At 34.7% G+C, this 20,502-nt stretch overlaps 1 protein-coding gene across 1 annotated transcript in view; it reads left to right on the top strand.

The window, feature by feature from the left end:
- mRpL52 (mitochondrial ribosomal protein L52) overlaps positions 1 to 19,144 on the top strand; it is a 72,000-nt gene extending 52,856 nt beyond the window's left edge. The window contains exon 5 of the mRNA XM_090392306.1: positions 18,863 to 19,144. Within this exon, the coding sequence (XP_090248432.1) occupies positions 18,863 to 19,021 (159 nt within the window). The 3' untranslated portion in view covers positions 19,022 to 19,144. The remainder of the gene's footprint in view (positions 1 to 18,862) is intronic.
- The last annotated feature ends 1,358 nt before the right edge of the window (positions 19,145 to 20,502 follow it).

The following is a 20,502-nucleotide window of genomic DNA, read 5'->3' as shown; positions in this document are numbered from 1 at the left end:
GTTGACTTTAATCCGGTGACCTATTCACTTATTGACCATGGCTGCAAGTGGTATTACATGTTCATCACTGACAGCAACATGTTCTTTGGCAATTTTTTTGAAAAATATCCCTGCTATCCTTTCTAAGACCAGTTAACCTTCTCGTGAAAAAGTCCAAATAAAGTTCCATCAGAGACATGATTCCAATCCTAGGTCTTCTCACTAGGTGACATAAAGCAGAACCACTTTGCCACAGATGATTTATGTTTCAGGGCTGTGCTGTTCTTGAGAGACTTGAGTCAGAAGATATGAAAGATATTTTAGCAAAGCAAATTGCTTTGCTAAAATATCTTTCAATAAAATATCTTAAAAAAGCAAAGCAAATAACTTGAGATGATGTACTTTATTATTATTTTTTTTGTATTTATATGAATTTGTTATTATCTTTATTAACATTTATGTGAATAATCATCAATATGATTTTTATTAATAAATGGATACCCTTTATATCATTATTGCATATCTTATTGTGAATATCATTTATAGACATTTGACAAGAGGTGTTGTATTTATACAATTGACTTAAATTCCATAGAAATAGTTTCTGTAGTGAATTTTTTAGAATAACATTGTGCCTATTGGGGAACTGTTTGGCATTTGGTTTATTATAATAGTGTTTGTTATAATGAAAAGCAACTAACAGATTTCTGGCCTAAAGCAGAGACAAAGAGAAATGGAACTGATATTTCAGGAAATTAAGATCTCTCATTTTTGCTCCACCACACGTATCCATCACACCTGTCACATTTCATCAGATATCAATAAAAATAGTGATTAAGGGCTGAAAATTAACGAAATTTAATGACATGATCTAATGTTAACTTCAACAGTAACTTTTGAAATTAATATTTCATTGTGAACAGTGGTGTCATTTTGTATAAAATTCTGTTCTTTGGAAATCATTCCAAAAATAGTACTGAAGCTTAATTTAAGTAATTGTTCATTTTTAAGGATAAAAACGAACTATTAGCTAGAACAGTATTACTTTATAGATTTTTTTTTTTTTTTTTGAATAAGAGAAAAAGCAAGAAAGAGATTGTTTTATTGTACTGACTTTTCTGTTACTTTCTCTAGGTTTGTGATTATAACTCTATAATCACAAACCATTATTTCTGTTATGATCTAGGTCTTTAAATCTTCTATCTTCTATATAACTTTAAAATTTATCTTGGTCTTTCCTTCTTGAGTATTATCACCTGATATTCAACCATACATTCTTTTTTTCCAAAGTGTCATTCTTCTATATCTGTTTCTAAACCATGTTTTTGATAGAGTATATGTAATATATTGCCATTCTCAGTTTTTGGACCTTTTTTTACATGGTTAGACTATAAATTATATATTTAGTTTAATCCTTTATCCAAGTATAAGCAAACGAACTTTGCGCCTGAAGTATCTTCAGGACGGGGGCAATATCTCCTTTCAGACATGTATAATGCTATGCATTATGAGAAGGGTCACTACCCAGACCAGTTGGGACCTTTATTGAGGTCTCTTTAGTGGGAGCCAGACCAGAAGGTTGAAGCAATGCAGAAGTCATATTTCCTTAAACCAGTTGCCAAAAGGTGTCTCAGTCCTGAAGATACTTCAGGCGCAAACTTTGTTTGCTTACACTTGGATAAAGGATTAAACTAAATACATAATTTATAGGGGGTGCTTAAGGGTCAAAGCTATATAACTGAAAGGAGACCTCCACATAGCCTTTAAAGGAATGCAGAGAACTGACCAGTGCTTCTGATCTAATGTCCAATCCTCACCTTCTCGTGGTACACCCTATTGGGTATCTACCTGGATACTGAATGAACGAGGATGGGCTGGCAATTTGGGATTTAGCCGACTAAATTGTATTCTTATTGACTTAAACCAAAATGCAAAATGATGGTTCAACATGACAAAATTTCATGCCGCTGGGGCGTTGCCCAGTTAAACAAGGCCCTCGTTGTTTTTGCCAGGGAACCAGGGTGAACAGCGAAAAGTAAGCTACTGGAACAAATCTGAAAACAAACCCCAACTCAACATCAACAGAGTTAAAGATCAGTACTATCAACATAAGAAGCCTGCATGGCAAAGAAATGGAGCTAGCTGAGGAATTAGATAAGTACCAGATCGACATAATAGGGGTGACTGAAACAAAAACTGGTGAGATCTTTCCGAGCAATAAATACAAAATGTTATATTCAGGCAATAACAATCAAGGAAAAGAAGGAGTAGCCATAGTATTCAATACTAAATACAAGGCTAATCTTCTTGAATGGCAGGCAGTCTTAAGTGGAGTGATGTGGGCAAATATGAGAATGGGGAACTGGATAATGAGAATTATTTGTGCCTATGGTCCCATAGAAGGTTCTACTAAGGTAGAAGTGCAGGAATTTTTTGATGCTTTAGAGAAAGCAACTGACACAATGAAAAATGAAAGGTTGGTCCTTGTTGGGGATCTAAATAGCAGAGTACAAAATGATTGTCAGACATACAAAAATATTTTGGGAAAATTTGGAGAAAAGAGCAAAGCTAATAATAATAATGGTTACTACTAACACCATATTCCAACATAAAAATGTGCACAAATTTACATGGAGAGAAGAGCTAAGGAATAAGAAAAGTCTCATTGACTATGTTATTGTTGATAGTGATGTTTTCTCTCTGGTGAAGGACACCAGAGTGTGCAGAGGATTTGAAATTGGAAGTGATCACCATTTAGTCTTGAGCAGGATAAAACTGAATTTCATATTGAAAAGAATAACATGTAAGAAAGTTTTAAAGCGAATAAAAGTTGAGCAGTTCTCAGATGTGAACTGTAATACACAATGATTATTGAAGGAAAAATGAAAGAGTTTGAGAACAGCAACCAAACCTTGGAGATTCAGTGGCAAGACTTGAAGAAAACATGGATTGGTTCAGTCAGAGAAGCATGTAGTGAGGTTGTCTGCAAGGATAGAAAAATTAGAACTCCATGGTGAACACAGGAAGTTAAAGAGGTAGTGAAGGAAAAGAAGAAAGCATATCAAAAGTTCCTGGCAAATAAGTCAGCTTGTGCTCTTTGTGAATACAGAGACAAATGTAAGAAAGTTAAACACTGTGTAAAACTAGCTAAACAAAAGTCATGGGAGGACTTTGGCAAGAATATAGAAAATAAATATCTAGAAGGTGATAAGCTATTCTGGAGGTTGTTGAAGAAGCTTAGAAATGGAGGAAAGAGTGTTGTAAAAGGAGTTAGAGATGATAAAGGGGGCATGAGAACGGGAGAAAAAGATATCCTTGAAGTATAGAGTAATGACTTCGAACAATTGCTGAATGAAACAAGCAGTGATAGCACTGTAGTAAAAAACACTCCACAGGCATACAGTGAGGAATACATATCCATACTTGAAGTAGAAAAAGCCATGAAAGGCTTGAAATGTGGAAAGGCAGCTGGAGTAGATGATATTTGACCAGAAATGCTGAAGTATGTTGGTATAAAAGTCTTACAGTGGCTGCACTGCATAGTTCGGAAGGCCTGAACAGAGGGCTGAATTCCTGATGATTGGAGTAGAGCTCTCATACTACCCATTTATAAAATTGGAAATAAAACTGAACGCGAGAATTATAGAGGTATTTCGCTACTTAGTGTTCCTGGTAAGATATATGCAAGTATACTGGAAAAACAGTTGAGAAGGATTGTGGAAGAGATGCTTGGTGAAGAACAAGATGGATTCAGGCCAAATAGAGGCTGTCAGGATCAGATCTTCATTTTACTACAGATAGTTGAGAAATCATGGGAATATAACAAAGATCTGTATTTAAGTTTTTTTGATCTGGAAAAGGCATATGACAAGGTACGAAAAGAGTCTTTATTTGAGTTGTAAGTCAGCAGGTAGGAAGTACAGGAAGATGGTTTAATGTTAATTCTGGTTTTAGACAAGGATGTTCGTTATCCCCTCTGTTATTTATTATCTGTATGGATCACATTATGAAGGAAAGTGGTATTAAACACGATATCAAAATTGGAGATGCACTTTATGCGGATGATGTTATACTTCTAAATAAATCCACTACAAGTCTACAAGATTCCCTGACTAAATTGAATAATTGTTGTAATCGATATGGTATGAAGGTCAGCAATAACAAGACAAAGACAATGCAAATAGGCAGAATTGTTGAAAATGTCAACTGCATTGTCAACGGAGAACCTGTGGAACAAGTAAAACATTTCAACTACTTTGCTGTGATTTTTTGTGAAGATGGTAAATTAAATATGGAAATAGACAACAGAATCAACAAAGCTGGTATGGTAGGAAGTCAATGAATAAATTCATATGGAATAAGAGAGAAATTAGTCGAACACTAAATTAGCTATATACAAGGCAGTGTTCAAACCAGTTTTAACTTATTTAACAGTTTTAACTGAGAGCTGGGTCAGAAATAAAACACTTGACTAAAGACTAGAGACCGCAGATATGAGAGTCCTGGGAAAGATTAGTGGCGTGAACAGATTAATGGAAATATCATGTTATAAACGAGGATATTAGGAAAGAACTTCACATTGTCAGTATCCAGGTATGCGTTAGCAGAGCTAATCTCAGGTGGTATGGTCACTTAAATAGAATGGGTGAGGAAAGATTAGCAAAACAAGTGTTCTCTGCCAGGTTGGCAGGAAAACGACCCAGATGAAGACCAAGATATAGGTGGATTGATACTGTACAAAGTGCCTTAGACAAAAAATATAACATCTGATAATGTTGGAGTGTTGACGAGTAACAGACTGTTTTGGAGGAAAATTGTAGATAGGAAGTTAGTAATGATGTAAATTTTTCATGTAGTACTATCATATCCTGTACGCCTCTTGAGGGTAAATGGCAGGAATTTGATGATGATGAAGATATAATTTATGGTCTAACCAAGTGAAAAAACTTCCAATTTCTTTCTCTAATTATCAGTAAGGAAATACCGTGAGTAGACATATTACTTACTATTATAAAAACGGAATTAACTCGCATAAATTATCCTTTATTCATAGAATTTTTGCTGAGTATCACAGGCATCATCAGTACAGGTAAAAAGGCTAATTAAACAAAAACTGTTATATTCACAAAGCGCCACGTAAGTAGCTAAGGTTAAATTTCCTAAATTTATTTAAAAAAAAAAAAGCTTTAATTCTCATCAAATACAGAAGAACCTAATCTATCTAATCTATAGAAAAATCTCCAAAGGACAAACTCCCACATCTCAGCTATCGAGGTGTCTACAAGATTCCCTGCTCTTTTCGGTTATCATATTTCAGACAAACAGGAAGATCTGCTCTGATCTGGTTAGAAGAACACAAATCGTATATCCAGTACCTTGAACCTGAACAGTCTAGACTCACAGAGCAGGCCATCAACACCAGACATAGAGTTCAGTGGAAGAAGACAAAAGTCATTCACAAAAGTTGGTTTCTAATGGAATGGCTTTACAAAGAAACATGTGAAACGTTACTTCACTCCCGTAACCTAAACAGATCTGATGGTCTACGTTTTTCCCCCTTGTGGGAGATAGTACTCTATAAATCAGCAAATCTTTCCTAACTTGTAAACACACATATACAGTAAAACGCCTTTTTTACACTTTTCAGGGGGCTGATGGAAAAAAGTGTAAATAGCAGGAAATGTAAAAAAACATAAAAAAAAAAAAAAGCTAAAAGATGACTTACTGCTAGTATGTGAGTCTACATACTAGATTACAGAATTTAATAACTGAAAATAAATGAATTTACAATTAGTTACATTTATCTATTAAAAAAAATCTTTAATTGTTGATTGCTTTTGCTTTTCGTTTTATTTTATTTTATTTTTTTTGACGTAGTGCCAGATTGCTTTGCATTGAGTTCAATGCTTGATTTTTTACTATCGTGTTCAAAGAGGACACGGAGAGTCCAAGATCTTTTGCTTAATGCTCACGTGTTCCGGCATGCCAATCTACATGTCTCCAATTGCCATCTTTCCTTCTATAGAAATACATTTTCTGTCTTTTTTCTCCATGTTACTAACATGAATAATCCACCACCACAACTTGAAAGCAACTTTCACACACTAAATTACGTAGCAGAAATTCTGCAATATCAATTCGTACTGTGATCGAAAAATCACTGTATCGCTTATCACTACATTACTGCTGCAAGCGTACAAGTCACTGTGATAGTGGAAACGAAACTATAGCCGAAAGCAACGCCAACTGGGAACAGAAATGCGCAGATTGCAAATCATGGGAAATAATGTCCACATCAAGTTGTTAATGGCGGGAAAACAATATATCGTAAGAATAGGTCTTAAGACAGGACCATCGGAAGATGACATAAATCGCAGGAAAACATACATTGCAGAAACATAAAAACGGGGTTTTACTGTATATATATTTATGTATAATTAAAAAAAAAAAGAAAAAAAATTTTTTTTAAATAAAAATAAATTTAGGAAATTTAACCTTAGCTACTTAGGTGGTGCTTTGTGAATATAACAGTTATTATTTAATTAGCCTTTGTACCTGTACTGATGAAACCTGTGATACTCAGGTGAAAATTCTACAAATAAAGAATAATTTACGTGAGTTAATTCAATTTTTATAATAGTAAGTAATCTTTCTCTAATCCAGAGTAATTTAGTAGTACAGTGTGCACCTTTTGGCAACTGGTATGTGGAAATATGACTTATGCTTGCTTCAACCTTCCACTCGCTCCCACGGAAGAGACTTCAGTAAAGGTCGAAACTGGTATGGGTAGTGACCCTTCCCATAATGCATAGCATTTTACATGTCTACAAGGAGATGTGCTTTGCATTATGGGATACTAAGCCAAGTGATGAGAAGTCAGTCCACCTTTGTCACGAGTTGCCCCAGTCCTGAAGATACTTCAGGCGCAAACTTCGTTTGCTTACATTTGGATAAAGGATTAAACTAAATATATAATTTATAGTCTTAGTTTTTTTTCCTCTGTCCTTTTTTTTTTTTTGATCAGATGGGAAGTATTACCAGTTAGTTTAAGCTTAGCTGATAACTTTTTGTTAGAAAGTAGGACTATCAGTTAAACATTTATTTAGAGAATAGATTTTTATATACTTTGGAGAAGTGTGTGTGTAATATGCCTTGAGTATAAATACCCCATCATAGAGAACTGGTTTGGCAAATCTTAAACTTCAGACAAACGATTAAACTCCATTGAATTCTGGGTCAAGAGGAAGTAAGTAATTACATAGGCCTTAAATTACGAAAATTTCTTTGATCAGGTCACTATATGATTGCTGATACTCACCTTTTTTAATATAACTGGCCATATTATAGCTAGAGGGATTTGTAGTATATAGTGTTCGTGAAAGCTCCGGATAAGATAAGTATTATTTTCGGTTATCGTTGATAAATTTATTTAATATTGCGTAGTTTTGTTTGCCTTGCGTCTCTTGGTGCATCTTTTTGTGTGTTATAATTTGATAAAATACGTTGCAAGTAAGTATGGCCCAGTACGAAGGAAAATGGCGGCCAGTAATGATGGTTCGCCATCTTTATCAAAGAACGGTAGTATAAAAGAGATGATTCAGTGTACTAGCTGCAAAATGTACACTTTGCGGAGTGCGGTCGGAGTGTGGTTAGATGATAATAAAGGAGTGAATGTGTGTAGAAAATGTAGGGAGAATGAGAAATTGAAGAGTATTTCGGATTGTGAGTGTGATATTTTTGTCAAACTTCAGAATGAAGAAAATAGGGATATGACAAGAAACGGCGAGGTTGTACCAGAGAATTGTGAGAGTGTGAATGATAGTATTAATGGTTTTACTCAGAATAAAAAATATGAGATAGATGCAATGAGTGAGATCGCGTTGTTGAATGGTGCGATACAAAGGGCAAAACAGCAGCTAGAGCGTATGAGCAAAAGTCGACTGAATGAACCAGCCAATAATAAAAAGTATGACAGGAAAAATAGACGTATGAGTGTGAACATGAACAAAATGAAGGATAGAGTTCTGTATGGAGACTCATTAGTACGAGGTGTGATAGTAGAGGATTTGACAAAATCGTACCAACCCGGTGCGACCATAAAGGATGTAACTGAGTCTATTAGAGAGCAAAAGGAAAGGATGAAAGAAACGATTGTTGTGGCAGGTACGAATGATTTGAAAGGAGACAAAATGGAAATGATAGAAGACCTGAATGAATTGCTTGAGGTAGCAAAAGAAAAGAGTGAGAGAGTTAGAATGATTAGTCTTTTGCCACGGTATGACAGTGAAATGTATAAAAGGAGGGCCATAATTGCGAATGACTTTATGCGTGGGTTATGTATGACGAGTGGTGTGGAATTTGTGGACATGTGGAGCGAGTTCGATGGGCGAAAGGATCTATATAAGATGGATGGCTTGCATTTGAATGATTACGGTGTAAGAAAACTTGAGAAAGTGTTGCTGAATGTGGTGGATGTGCAAATTCAGGAAACTAGATTTATTAAGGGGGAGGTAGATATACAGTCCTTAGGGAGGCAGTTGAATGTAAGAATGAATATAATATGCCCGAGCAAATAAGGACAACAAATCAGAGTGGGATGGTTAATATAAGGCATCAAGGTAGGGTAGGGGCTAATGGGGGTCTTAAATTCATGTACACTAATGCTAGGAGTATTCGGAACAAGAAGGAAGAGTTTTTGACCATGGTTGGCACTTCCAGATCACAGGTTATTGGTAATAGTGAAACATGGCTGACTGTAGATGATATAGCTAGTGGGATTGAATGTGATGGGTATAGTGTGTTCAGGAATGACAGGGAGAATAAAATGGGGGGAGGAGTATTGTTGATGATAGCTGATGAGCTGCAGCCAAGGAGAATAGAAGTTGAATTGCAGGATAGAGAAAAGAGCACATTTGAGGCCATTTGGTGTGAGATTGTGGCTAACAGAACTAAATATACAATTGGGTGCTGCTATAGACCAGGCGATGGAAAAGATGGTGGTGACAGTATGCACAAGCAAATAGAAGAAATGAGTGGAAGGAGGGTGATTATTATGGGAGATTTCAACTATGGTCGCATTGATTGGAGTGAGGAGAGGACACACGGGTGGAAGGAATTGGATTTTATGCGGTTATTAAGGGATAACTATCTGCGACAGCATGTAATAGAAAACACTAGGGGTCAGTGAGTGCTTGACCTAGTAATTACATCTGAGGGTTTGGCTGTAACAAATATGACCACATTGCCACCAATTGGTGAGAGTGATCATAGGGTCTTGACTTGGGAGGTGGCTAAAAGGTGTAGAATTTTCAATTAAGACAGGGTACATGTGGAATTATCGGGCTGGAAAGTATGACAAGCTTAAGAGTTTGATTGGTTCAGTGCCATGGCATGTACAACTGCAAGGACTAGAAGTCGATAGTGCATGGGAGGTAGTTAAGAAGTGTTTGCATGAAGCAATGGTTGTCTGTATACCTAGAGTCCGAATAATAAATCAACTAGAGGTTAAATGGATGAATAACACCATTAAGCTTGAGCTGCAGAAAAAGAAACAACTATGGAGGGAATTTAAGGAAAAAGGTGACCGGCAGGCACACGAACTGTATAAAGCACAGGCCAGAAGGGTAACGAGTGTTGTAAGAAAAGCAATAAAGGATTACGAAAGAACATTGGCCATGCAGGCTAAAGAGAATCCTAAACAGTTTTTTAGATATGTAGCAAGTAAAAGGAAAAATGTACATGGCAGAATGATTTTAAAGAATGCCAATGGTAGGGAGGTAACTGAATCAGTTGATATAGTTGAGTTACTGAGTGAGCCCTTTGCAAGAATATATCATCCAGGTGGTGACATTGCAGAAACGAATGTACCAGTAGATTATACGGGAATTGTGGTGAATGAAGTGGAGGTGAGTAGTCTATTGCATAACCTCAATGTCAATACATCTGTGGGATTGGATGGTATACCAGCTCGTGTTGTACGAGAATCAGCTAAATAATTGTCAGTACCCTTGACCATTTTGTTTAATTTGAGTCTCTGGTCTGGGTTAGTCCCGAGGGGGTGGAAAGAGGGGAAAATAGTTCCACTGCATAAAGGTGGTTCCAAGACTGCTGTTGTAAATTACCGACCGATTAGCATATCAGGAATCATTGTCAAGGTCTTAGAGAAATTAGTCAAGAAAAGAATACAGGATTGGATAGATGAAAATGTGATATTGTATGGGGGACAACATGGTTTTGTGAAGGGTAGATCATGCCTCAGTAACTTGCTCACGTTTTATAACACAGTGACGGCTGAACTGGATAGGGGTAATGGGTTTACAGTAATACTACTGGACCTTGCCAAGGCTTTTGATAGGATTCCACATAGAACCCTAATCAGTAAACTGGAGTAGATGGGGATAGATATAGGGTTGGTGAGATGGATAGGAGGGTGGTTGAAGGAGAGATACCAGAGAGTAGTTTATTCAGGAGTGGAGTCTAAAAGACGGCTTGTGACTAGTGGAGTGCCACAGGGCTCTGTTCTTGGACCACTGCTTTTCAATTTGTTCATCAATGATATAGGAAAGGATTTGAGAGGAAGTGTTCACTTGTTTGCTGATGATGCAAAGTTGGGTAGAGCAATTATGAGTGCACAGGATGTCAAAATTTTACAGGATGATTTGGATAGTTTGGAGGACTGGGCTATGAAAAATGGATGTCAATTTAATGTGCCGAAGTGTAAGGTTATGAAAAGAATAGCAGCAGTATATCGCATTGGTGGAACCGTACTCCAGGAGATTGATGAGGCCAGGGATTTGGGAGTGTTGGTGGATAGGGAATTGAAGTTTAGGGAGCACATTGCAAAAGTGACTAAAACAGCTCACCAAATCACTTGGCTTCTGAAAAATACTTTAACATGCAGAAACAAACAAGTTGTTGTTCCTCTATATTGAGCCTTGATAAGACCCCATCTGGACTACTGTGCCCAGTTATGGGCACCAGGGTTTCTTCGTGATGGGGGGGAAGTGGAGAGGATCCAGAGACGAGTGACCAAGATGATAGCAGGTCTGTGGAATGAACCTTATGAGAATAGGTTGAAGATTTGTGGGTTGCAGAAATTGGTCGATAGGCGAAGGAGGGGTGATATGATTGAGACATTCAAATTACTGAAGGGTTTCTATAAGATTGATCCAGAAGATATTTTTGAAAATATGACTGGTGGTGGGAGGACTAGGGGCCATGAATGGAAGCTGGGCAAGAGCGTGGTTGACAAGGGTATTAGAGCTAGGTTTTTTACTTGGAGAGTAGTGAATGAGTGGAATAAACTTCCAGAGTCTGTTGTGGGTGCTACGACCGTGAATGAGTTCAAGGCAAGGTATGATAGATACTGTGTGAATGTCGAATAGTTGTTCTTGACATGATGTTAGGGTCTCCCTCGATGAGTCTGTCGACTCCTTGGAGTTGCCCGGAACAATAATAATCATAATAATAATTATTATTATCCCTTGTTATTGAGTTTCCAACCCTGATGATATATTTAACTTACTGCCTCTTTGAATGGTCACGTGTGGAGTTTACTCACTTTGCAAGTGCATTTATTTCCTATATATAATTTCTTATGAATGTGTGTAAAGCTGAGTAAGATCAACATTTTTGTGCTAGGCAATTATTGCAACACACTTGGACCCCCTTGTTGCATAGTAATATGTACTGTATTTATCTAACTTGGAATGAAAAGAGTTGCCAAAGGTTCACGTATAAAGAGGTCTGTGTGTGTGTGAGAGAGAGAGAGAGAGAGAAAAAGAGAGACATAAAGCATAGAATTGTTTGTTATATTACAGTTCAGGACACATGAAAGCATTCATGCTTGTATAAAAATGTATACAACTGTTTCTATGATCAAATCTATTTTGCTCAGAAAATTGCCTCATTGATTAGCCATATTTCACTCAGTCAGTGGCAATTAAACTAGTAAATAATGTCCTTTCTATGTCCAAACTGAATTTTAATTTTTCAGCCTGGTTTGCCTAGTGGATAATTTTTTTTTCTCTCAAATCTATAGACAATAGATTCACATTCTGCTGTCATATGGATGACTGTAAAAGTCTTTAATGGTAGACAGTTTTTCTTCCTCTCTATTAGACGACTACTCTTTTGATTGAAGATCAAATTAGCTTAAAAAGTGCCATGTTTGACGAGTGGTACTGGATTATCTCTTGGCTCATCCATGGTACTAATTATATGATGAGTTAATGACCTTTCATTGGTGGGATGGGATTCACATAAAATGAATTAATAAATTTGAAGAATGTGGAATGTGCGATGCATATACCTTGCATTGGCTACTCAAGTAAGATGATACATCAGGTTATTCTTCATAGTCCTTTTAATCTGGGTAAAAGAACATTTCTTATAATTGCTTCACTTGTGAACCTCTGATGAAACCCAAACTATGTGCCAAACTCCAATTGTTGACCAGAAGTATTTCTTGGAGAACAATATCTGGTCAACTATTGGAGTTGTGTACATTGGAATGTGGAGCTAATCAGAACTTCTTTTGCAATGTGGAATAATATATCTGTTGATGAAGTAAAATTTTGTATTGATAAAACCTGCCATAATACTTTAGTTTCAGAATTTTCCATGTAAACTATTTAAGGAATGTTCATAAATTATGTAATACCATTTTACCAAGTTTAGATTGCTCCGTCAAAAATTATATTACTATAGTTCGCCCACCATTTCTAGATCCCTTCTTGGCTTGGTGCCAAGAATAGTCGATTCATGCTGAAGGGGAGAAAGAAATGAAGGATGTACGAATTGGTTGCCAACATGCGAAATCACGTGCTTTCTTATCTGTTGCTGTACTAGCTTGATTTTTGTTGTTCTCTTTTTGCATTATTTTTTTATTATTAATTTGTATGATGGATCCAGTACAGTCAACAAGTTCTATTGTTACACGTTTCAGTAGCTCTTGCAAAAGAATATTGAATAATGTGCTGACATTCTGCGAAAAAGAATCGTCAGAAGGCTGTTTTCTTGTTCCCCTTTCTCAAGTCATAAAACGTGCAAGTGCAATTGCGGGCATATCGGGGTCGACTGTTAAAAGAATTCGTAGGGAATCAAAAGGTGAAGGTAAGCCAAAATTTAAATCTCCTAAAAAAAGCACCAGAGAAAGAAAACCATTGAAACCGTAGCTTTGAATGATTTTGATGTAGACGTTATGAGAAGAGCTATTCACGAATTTTACGTGGTCGAGAAAAGAGTGCCAACTGTTCTGAAATTGATTCCTGTGCTTAAAGAAAAAATTAATTTTCCTTGGAAAAGAGAAACTTTAAGGAAAATACTTCATGAAATCGGATTTTGTTTTAAAAAGTCCCAGAATAAATGGAAACTTATCATGGAGTGAAGTGACATTGTTTTATGTAGAACGCAGTATTTGAGAGCAATAAGACATTTCAGGGAGGAGAAAAGACCGATTGTGTATCTAGATGAAACTTGGATTGATAGTAATTTAACTTATGGAAAATGTTAGCAGTCTAAAGAAGAATGTGGAGTGCTACAAACCGGAAATGCCTCGTGGCGCATAATAATTTTGTGTGCGGGTGGAGAAATGGGTTTTTTAGCGAATTCAAACTTACTATACAAAGCCAATTCAACTATTGGAGATTACCATGGGCAAATGAATTCTACGATCTTCGAAAAGTGGGCAGAAGAAAAACTGATTCCAAACCTTCCTAAAAATGCTGTTGTTATAATTGATAACGCTTCATATCACTCTATTCGATTAAACAAAGTTCCAAATTGGTCTAATCAGAAGCAAGTTCTTATGGATTGGCTCTCTGCAAATAACATTTCTCATTCCCCAGATATGCGAAAAATTGAATTGCTTAATTTGGTCAAAAGAAACTCGCCCACAACTAAACTATTTAAATTCGACATGATGCTCAAAGAGAATGGATTTCTAGCTTTGAGGCTACCACCATATCATTGCGATATTAATGCTGTTGAGTATGTTTGGGCAGAAGTGAAAAGTTTCATTCGCCATCGCAACATAACTGGGGATAGTGACATGTAGAAACTTTTTAAGCTTTCAGAACAGGCGATTGAAAGTATTACAGTTCAAAAGTGGGGAAAATATTGCTCTCATGTCACTTCATTGGAAAATATATATTGGGTTAGAGACGGAATTATCGAAGAATTGCGTGAACCTTTGGTGATCAGTTTAAGTGAAAGTGATGGCGATTCGGACACCGATTCAGATGACTGAAGATTAAAAGAATTTGATAATGGTATTTTTTCCAACATTTTTTTTGCATGCTATTGAGAGTCACAACAAGTCATAAATAATTAATCAGTTTAGGACATTAAAGTGTCTCAGTTCTCTCAACTGTAAGTTTAGAATATCTAAGTTCATTCTGTTTTTCTGTATAATTCTTTTTATTTTATAGAAAACTTTCTTAAAAATAAACTTAGTTACATTTTTGTTTTATGCTATAGCTTTTTTAATTTTATTAACACTCTACGTACATTTTTCCAACTGTTATACAAGCAAAATAGTTACACTTTAAAAGCAGCAATGTTTGTAAAAGAAAAGCTAAATTTTCCGACCTGTAATAATAAACAAACTCAGTTTGTTTATTATTACATCCCAGAAGACAGACTGATTACCCTATTATCGGAATGGATTCTCCTTTTTCTGACATGCGCAGAAGTGTCGAGGGACCTCAAATCAGTTTGCGAACTATACCATCAAATATTGCATAATTAAAGATAATCCTTTCTCTTTTAAGAACTACACAAAATGAATAGTATTGTTTTCATATCCTAGTTATATAAACACTTGCCAACTTACGAAAGCATCTCCAGTCTGCAAACTCTTTTGCTACTTGGAATTAGACCCATATCAGTTAGATTTTGTGTTATTTCTTGGTATAGGAGTGGTTATTGGTGCATGTTACTTTGGTATGAAGGATAGTTAGGAAAAAATCATTAGAAATAATTTATATTTGTTATGGAATGAAGAAAAATAACAATTTTTAGTCATTATCATTCTCAACAGCTGGTGTAATGGAAGACTTGCAGTGTAAAAAATTGTGATGTGGATGATTTAATCTTCCTAAACTTATTGAGTAATAAGTTTGTCAGGAAGATAGATTCATGGTATGGCATGAAGAATGGTGTTTAAGGAAATGCTTGTGGTGTAATGAAAATCATCAGTTGAAGGATCTACAGAAAAATATTTTGATTAGTTCTGAATAGTTCCACATTCTAATGTGCATAGTTCTGAATAGTTCCACATTCCAATAGTTGACTAGATATTGTTCTCAAAGAAATACTTGTGGTCAACAGTTGGAATTTATGGAGACAAAACACATGGTAGAGCAATTACTTTACTCTAACATGTGTAAAGAATTGCTCTAACATGTGTTAGAACAATTACTTTACTTACAATTAAGAAAAATAATACCTGATGTTTCGACCTCTATATCAAGGTCCTCATCAGGAATATATATTGTGAGTAAAACACAAGCTACATCACAATATATGACAAAACGTATGCTATAGTAGAACTGCGTTGTTAACCACTTACACTAGCCTGACCTGAGGGAAAGAAGACGAAAAAAATTAATAAAATAAAATATATGTATAATAAAAAGTAAAATAATATACAAATGATCAGTAAAAAATTAAGAGTGGAACAATGTCAATTGTATCTCTAAGAAAAAAAAAGGTTTGATGTTTGAGTCTGAGGCATACATTATCTCCACTGTTATTTATAATCTATGTAGATTACATTAGTAAACAAAATTGATATTAAAATGATATCCATGTAGGAGACATATTTAGTTCATGTGTAAGTGACATTATTCTCTTATATAACCTGTACAGTTCTTTAGCAGTCATTAGCCAAATTAAATAATGTGGCATATATGAAAATTATCGGTAAAAGATTAAATCATGAAAATATGCAAGGAAACAGAAAACAGCAACAGCAGTCTCAGTGGACCTACATGCTAGATTGCACGTTTTTGTTATTTAGAAAATTTTTTAGTAAATGACAAGTTAAATATAAGTATAGATATATAAATAAATCCAATAATGTCTTATTCTCCAAATAAAGGGATTAGGCAATGCTATTTAGCCCTGACTAACTTGAAGAACTGGGCAACTAGCCTCCACCATTAGCCAGTCACAGAATAGCAGGCTTAAGACTAATTTTAACTGGCATGCAAAGAGGAGAGTATGGCAGATTACTGCTGCCATCTCACCATATTGAGGATATAAATAATGTTGATGATTTATTTGTTTATGAAAAAATCATCATAAATGCAGAATTTTTTACCCCTTTAAATATCAGGTTAAACATCCTTAAAATAAGGCATGGCATTCAGAAATAAAGCAGAGAGAGTAGGTTTAGGAACTATAGCAATGAAGAATTCGTTTGGTAGTCTAGGTTAAAGGTATAGATTTAATTAAAGCATGGAACTATGCTGTTTTTTTTTCTCAGAATCTGTTGGAGAGCTTAGTTCACTTATTTCCAAGATGTGTGTGTAATATATGCTGGCTTGATTTGGCTCTCTGATTAGCATATGTGCTCTCCAACCAACAGATTATAGGTTTGAATTCCCACTGTAGGCATGAATGTTTGTAAAAGCTGGATGAGTTTGTATAGCTTCTTGAGTTTGTAAGGCTCAAGGCTTTTGTTTTTAATCTCCAAAAGATGGGTTAAGTTTTGGACTGATTTAGGCTTGTGATGGTTGGTATCTGAAAAGGTAGAAATATTATAAAAAAAAAAGTAAGCGATCATTAAATTGCAGCATAACTATCATTTAATGTAGAAATAGTAGTTTTACATGATAGCGTAGGATTTTGTTAGATCTATATAAGATAAATAATGGGAGTAATGCAAATATTGCCTACTTCTGTAGCTCAATAGTTAAAACACCACTGAATGTTCACTGCAAAGACTGTGGGTTCAAATCATGCATAAGGTGGATATTTATAAAAGTCTGCTCTGGATGATCATTTTTAACTTCTTAAGGCATGTCTTGAAAAATAATAAATAAATATTCGAGATACTATTCAGAAAATAAGGAATGGAAATATAATAATGATGACAGTTCTGATATCTGCAATGGTTATTTTGAAAGGCTACTAAATGAGTGAGGGAAAAAAGCTTTTAGTAGGATTAAAATAATGAGTGTATTTCAGCACAAAAACATTTTTTTTTTTCATTTTCTTCTAAGTATTCTTGAAGATTTATGAAAGCATATTTGATAAAGTATTTTGAAAATTAATTAAAAATAAATTACATTGGACTTTGAATATTCACTGCTAAATACTGATATGATTTAAAAAAAATACTAATAGCATTATGTGAATTATGGATGCACACTTATCTCAGTTTCTGTTCTTTTCATACTTTGTTGGACCATGTTATTAAGAATAGTGATATCTTAAACTGATAGCAGTTAAGAGATATTGAATTCAGTTCCTTAGTACATATCATGATATTTTCTTTAAAAGGCATCTATATTCAACTGACTACAGTGTTGCACTTGCTTACCTACTATAAACTGCTGCAACAAATTGAAATTTAAAAAAAAAAAAATGCACGAAAATTCCACATATCAACTTCATTTTAAATAGACTGATAGAACATGAAACACAAGCAATATGTATTCAGACAACTCTTAGTGAAGAGTAGAAATCAAATATGGAAATTATAATGTAATTAGTTCAATACCATGTTGTACTATTATTATTGGTATTTTACTTTCTACTTTTGTATGTTCAAAGTTGGATATATTCAAATTTTGTTGGATCTCAAATGTAATATATTGTTGAAATAGATAATAAAACCAATTTTGAAGAAAAAGTTAGCTCTTAGTATAAGCAGAGTTGTATTTATCTTGCTTTATATATATTGTCATTCTCAGTGATGTATTCAGACAAGTTTCTTGGGAAGTAGAGGAACTTAATTTAACACGTTCATTGCCAATCATGCGATATCGCATGATGCGAGTTCTCACCAAACGGCTGATCATGCGTTATCGCGTGGACGTCGCTAACTAAATAAAAAAATTTAAAAAATTTGGCCACCACACGAAAGTCCGATTTTCAGCTTGGCAATGAACGTGTTAAGAGCAGAGAAGATGCAGAGAACATTCTGTAATCATACTTTTCATTTCAGAATATTTGTTCAGTTAAATATATTGCAGGCCATTAATATATGTAGTACTGTCATATCCTGTACACCCCTTGAGGGTACATGTCAGGAATTTGATGATGATGATATATGTCCTGATCAAGCATGAATTAATGAAAGTGTGTTTTGTATGGTTATTACATTATACTAATTACATTATAATTTCCATATTTAATTTTTCCTCTTCACTAACAGTTATTTTAACAAGCAATATGAATACATATTGCTTCTTAAAATAATAGGACCAAACTTTGGGTAGTTTTAATCCCCTTCCATTTCTGTTAGTGCTAATATGATTTTATATAAGGAAACACTGACAACAGATATCACTCTTTATAACCTGATAGCAATAGCCCTTAGTGAATTTCTCTGATTCGAAGAGTCTTAAACCATTTCAATGATACTTTTATGCAAATACGCCATCGTGTTTGTTGAGAATTTTTAACCTGTACTTTTAATTTATCTTCAGACATTTTCAGTTGTTGGTCTTCTTGAAAATTAGAATCACTATTTCTTAACTTTGTAGGCATTTATAATTGCTTGCAAGTTTGACAAAAGTTTTCATTTTTTTTTTTTTTTTGTAATTTTATCAAGTCTTTACAATACTATATACAGAAATTGAAGGTTGTTGCATTAATGTGTGACATTGTAATCTTATTTTAATAATAGAATTAATGATGATTTATTTTTCAGAGACAGATTATGAAAAATTTAAAAGAAATTGATGAAGCAGAATCACTTTATAAAGAGAATTTAGCCAATGAAAGGAAGAGGCAAGAGCAACTTTTAAAAAGCAGACTAAAAGTTAAAGGAAATAGAAAGAGCTCAGCTGTACCCCAGAATACCGCTTGAAAATTTATGCATATGCTGTTTGTAAAATAATGATTATGTATATTATTATAGCTATAACATGTAGTTGATTACTCAGGTGTAATTTGGATTTATATCGACACATAACTAAATAATGAATACATTTTTGCATTCTAATTATTATTATTACATATAGGCACCTCTACTTATCAAGATAAGCCCTGGAAAGTGTAATTCCATGCTGCCTATCGTATCTCTCTTTATAAACATTCATTGACTTTATGTCATAAAAAGAACCTGGATCTCACATTCTTCCAGATCTTACACCCTTACTCAACTTACAGGGATGATCCCAATTTCTTTCCTGCCTGCTTTGAACTGCAATAAATATATTGCACTATTAACCCCATCAGTTCACCTAGATGTTGGAGTGATGCAGTTAAATATATTGCAGGCCATTAATATATGTAGAACTATCATATCTTGTACACCCCTTGAGGTTACATGTCAGGAATTTGATGATGATGATGATGATGATATATGTCCTGATCAAGCATGAATTAATGAACTGTTTGTCTAGAATTAGGATTAGTAAATTCCCATTAATATATTGCTCAGACTATAGTGTCTTCAGCCAAAAATGCATAACCTTGGACTCAGTAACATTAAAATCATGATTATGTGTAGTGGCCATTCCCATAATGCAGAGCATTATGCACTGGAAAGATGTGTGCTTTGCATTAGGGGTGTTATATTTATTTATTTTATATCTTAAGTTTTGTTTGTGTTCCCTCCTCAATTAATTTTTATCTTTATTCTAATTCACTCCTTACTTTTCATTCTCTTAGTTACAACTGTCTATCATAGTTCCCTAATTTTACTGTGGCCACACTCTTAGATGAACTCGTGTGCAAATCCTTCAGACAAAGTGATTGCCCCAAGGTAGAGCCAAATTTCTCCCTGGCTGAAAATCTGAAGTCAACTCCTTTTCAGAATTAAGAAAATTTATTTTTTAACGCTGGGCCATCTTAATTCCTATACAATAGAATTAATATTGTCAGCCCGCAGACTACCACACAATTTACTTAATCTAACACAAACAAACTTTACGATATTTTATCTTCTACTGCAGTCGTAACCAGTTCCCGTGCTTTTACTTAGACGAGTTCTACTTTTAGCAAGTGGTGCATTGGCTTGAATAATCAGAACTTGATTTTTGTAAAGAAAACATGAATGTTTATTCACTCTAAGTTATGATACATGTCATTCAAAGAAACTAAAATAAATGAGGAATTTCTAAGGGTAAATGTTACACTAGCAGACAAGATCTATATTATAATCGACATCTCACATTAAGGTACACAAACTGAGTCAAGCTGTCTCAGTCCCTCTCACTTATTACAGTTATGCTCATGAGTATCATTCTCTCCCACAAATATTAAGACAAAACCATATTAAATCAATTCAATAACATGCCTAAAACAGTATACTTCTAGAGCTACAAGATTCTCGCTAGAAGATTA

The sequence above is a fragment of the Typopeltis vanoorti genome, chromosome 1 (genome assembly GCF_054136105.1).
Source record: "Typopeltis vanoorti isolate ZY-2024b chromosome 1, IOZ_Tvanoo_1.0, whole genome shotgun sequence".
Lineage (NCBI taxonomy): Eukaryota > Metazoa > Arthropoda > Arachnida > Uropygi > Thelyphonidae > Typopeltis > Typopeltis vanoorti.
The sequence above is the reverse complement of the archived record's forward strand: the minus strand, read 5'-3'. Positions and strand labels throughout refer to the sequence as shown.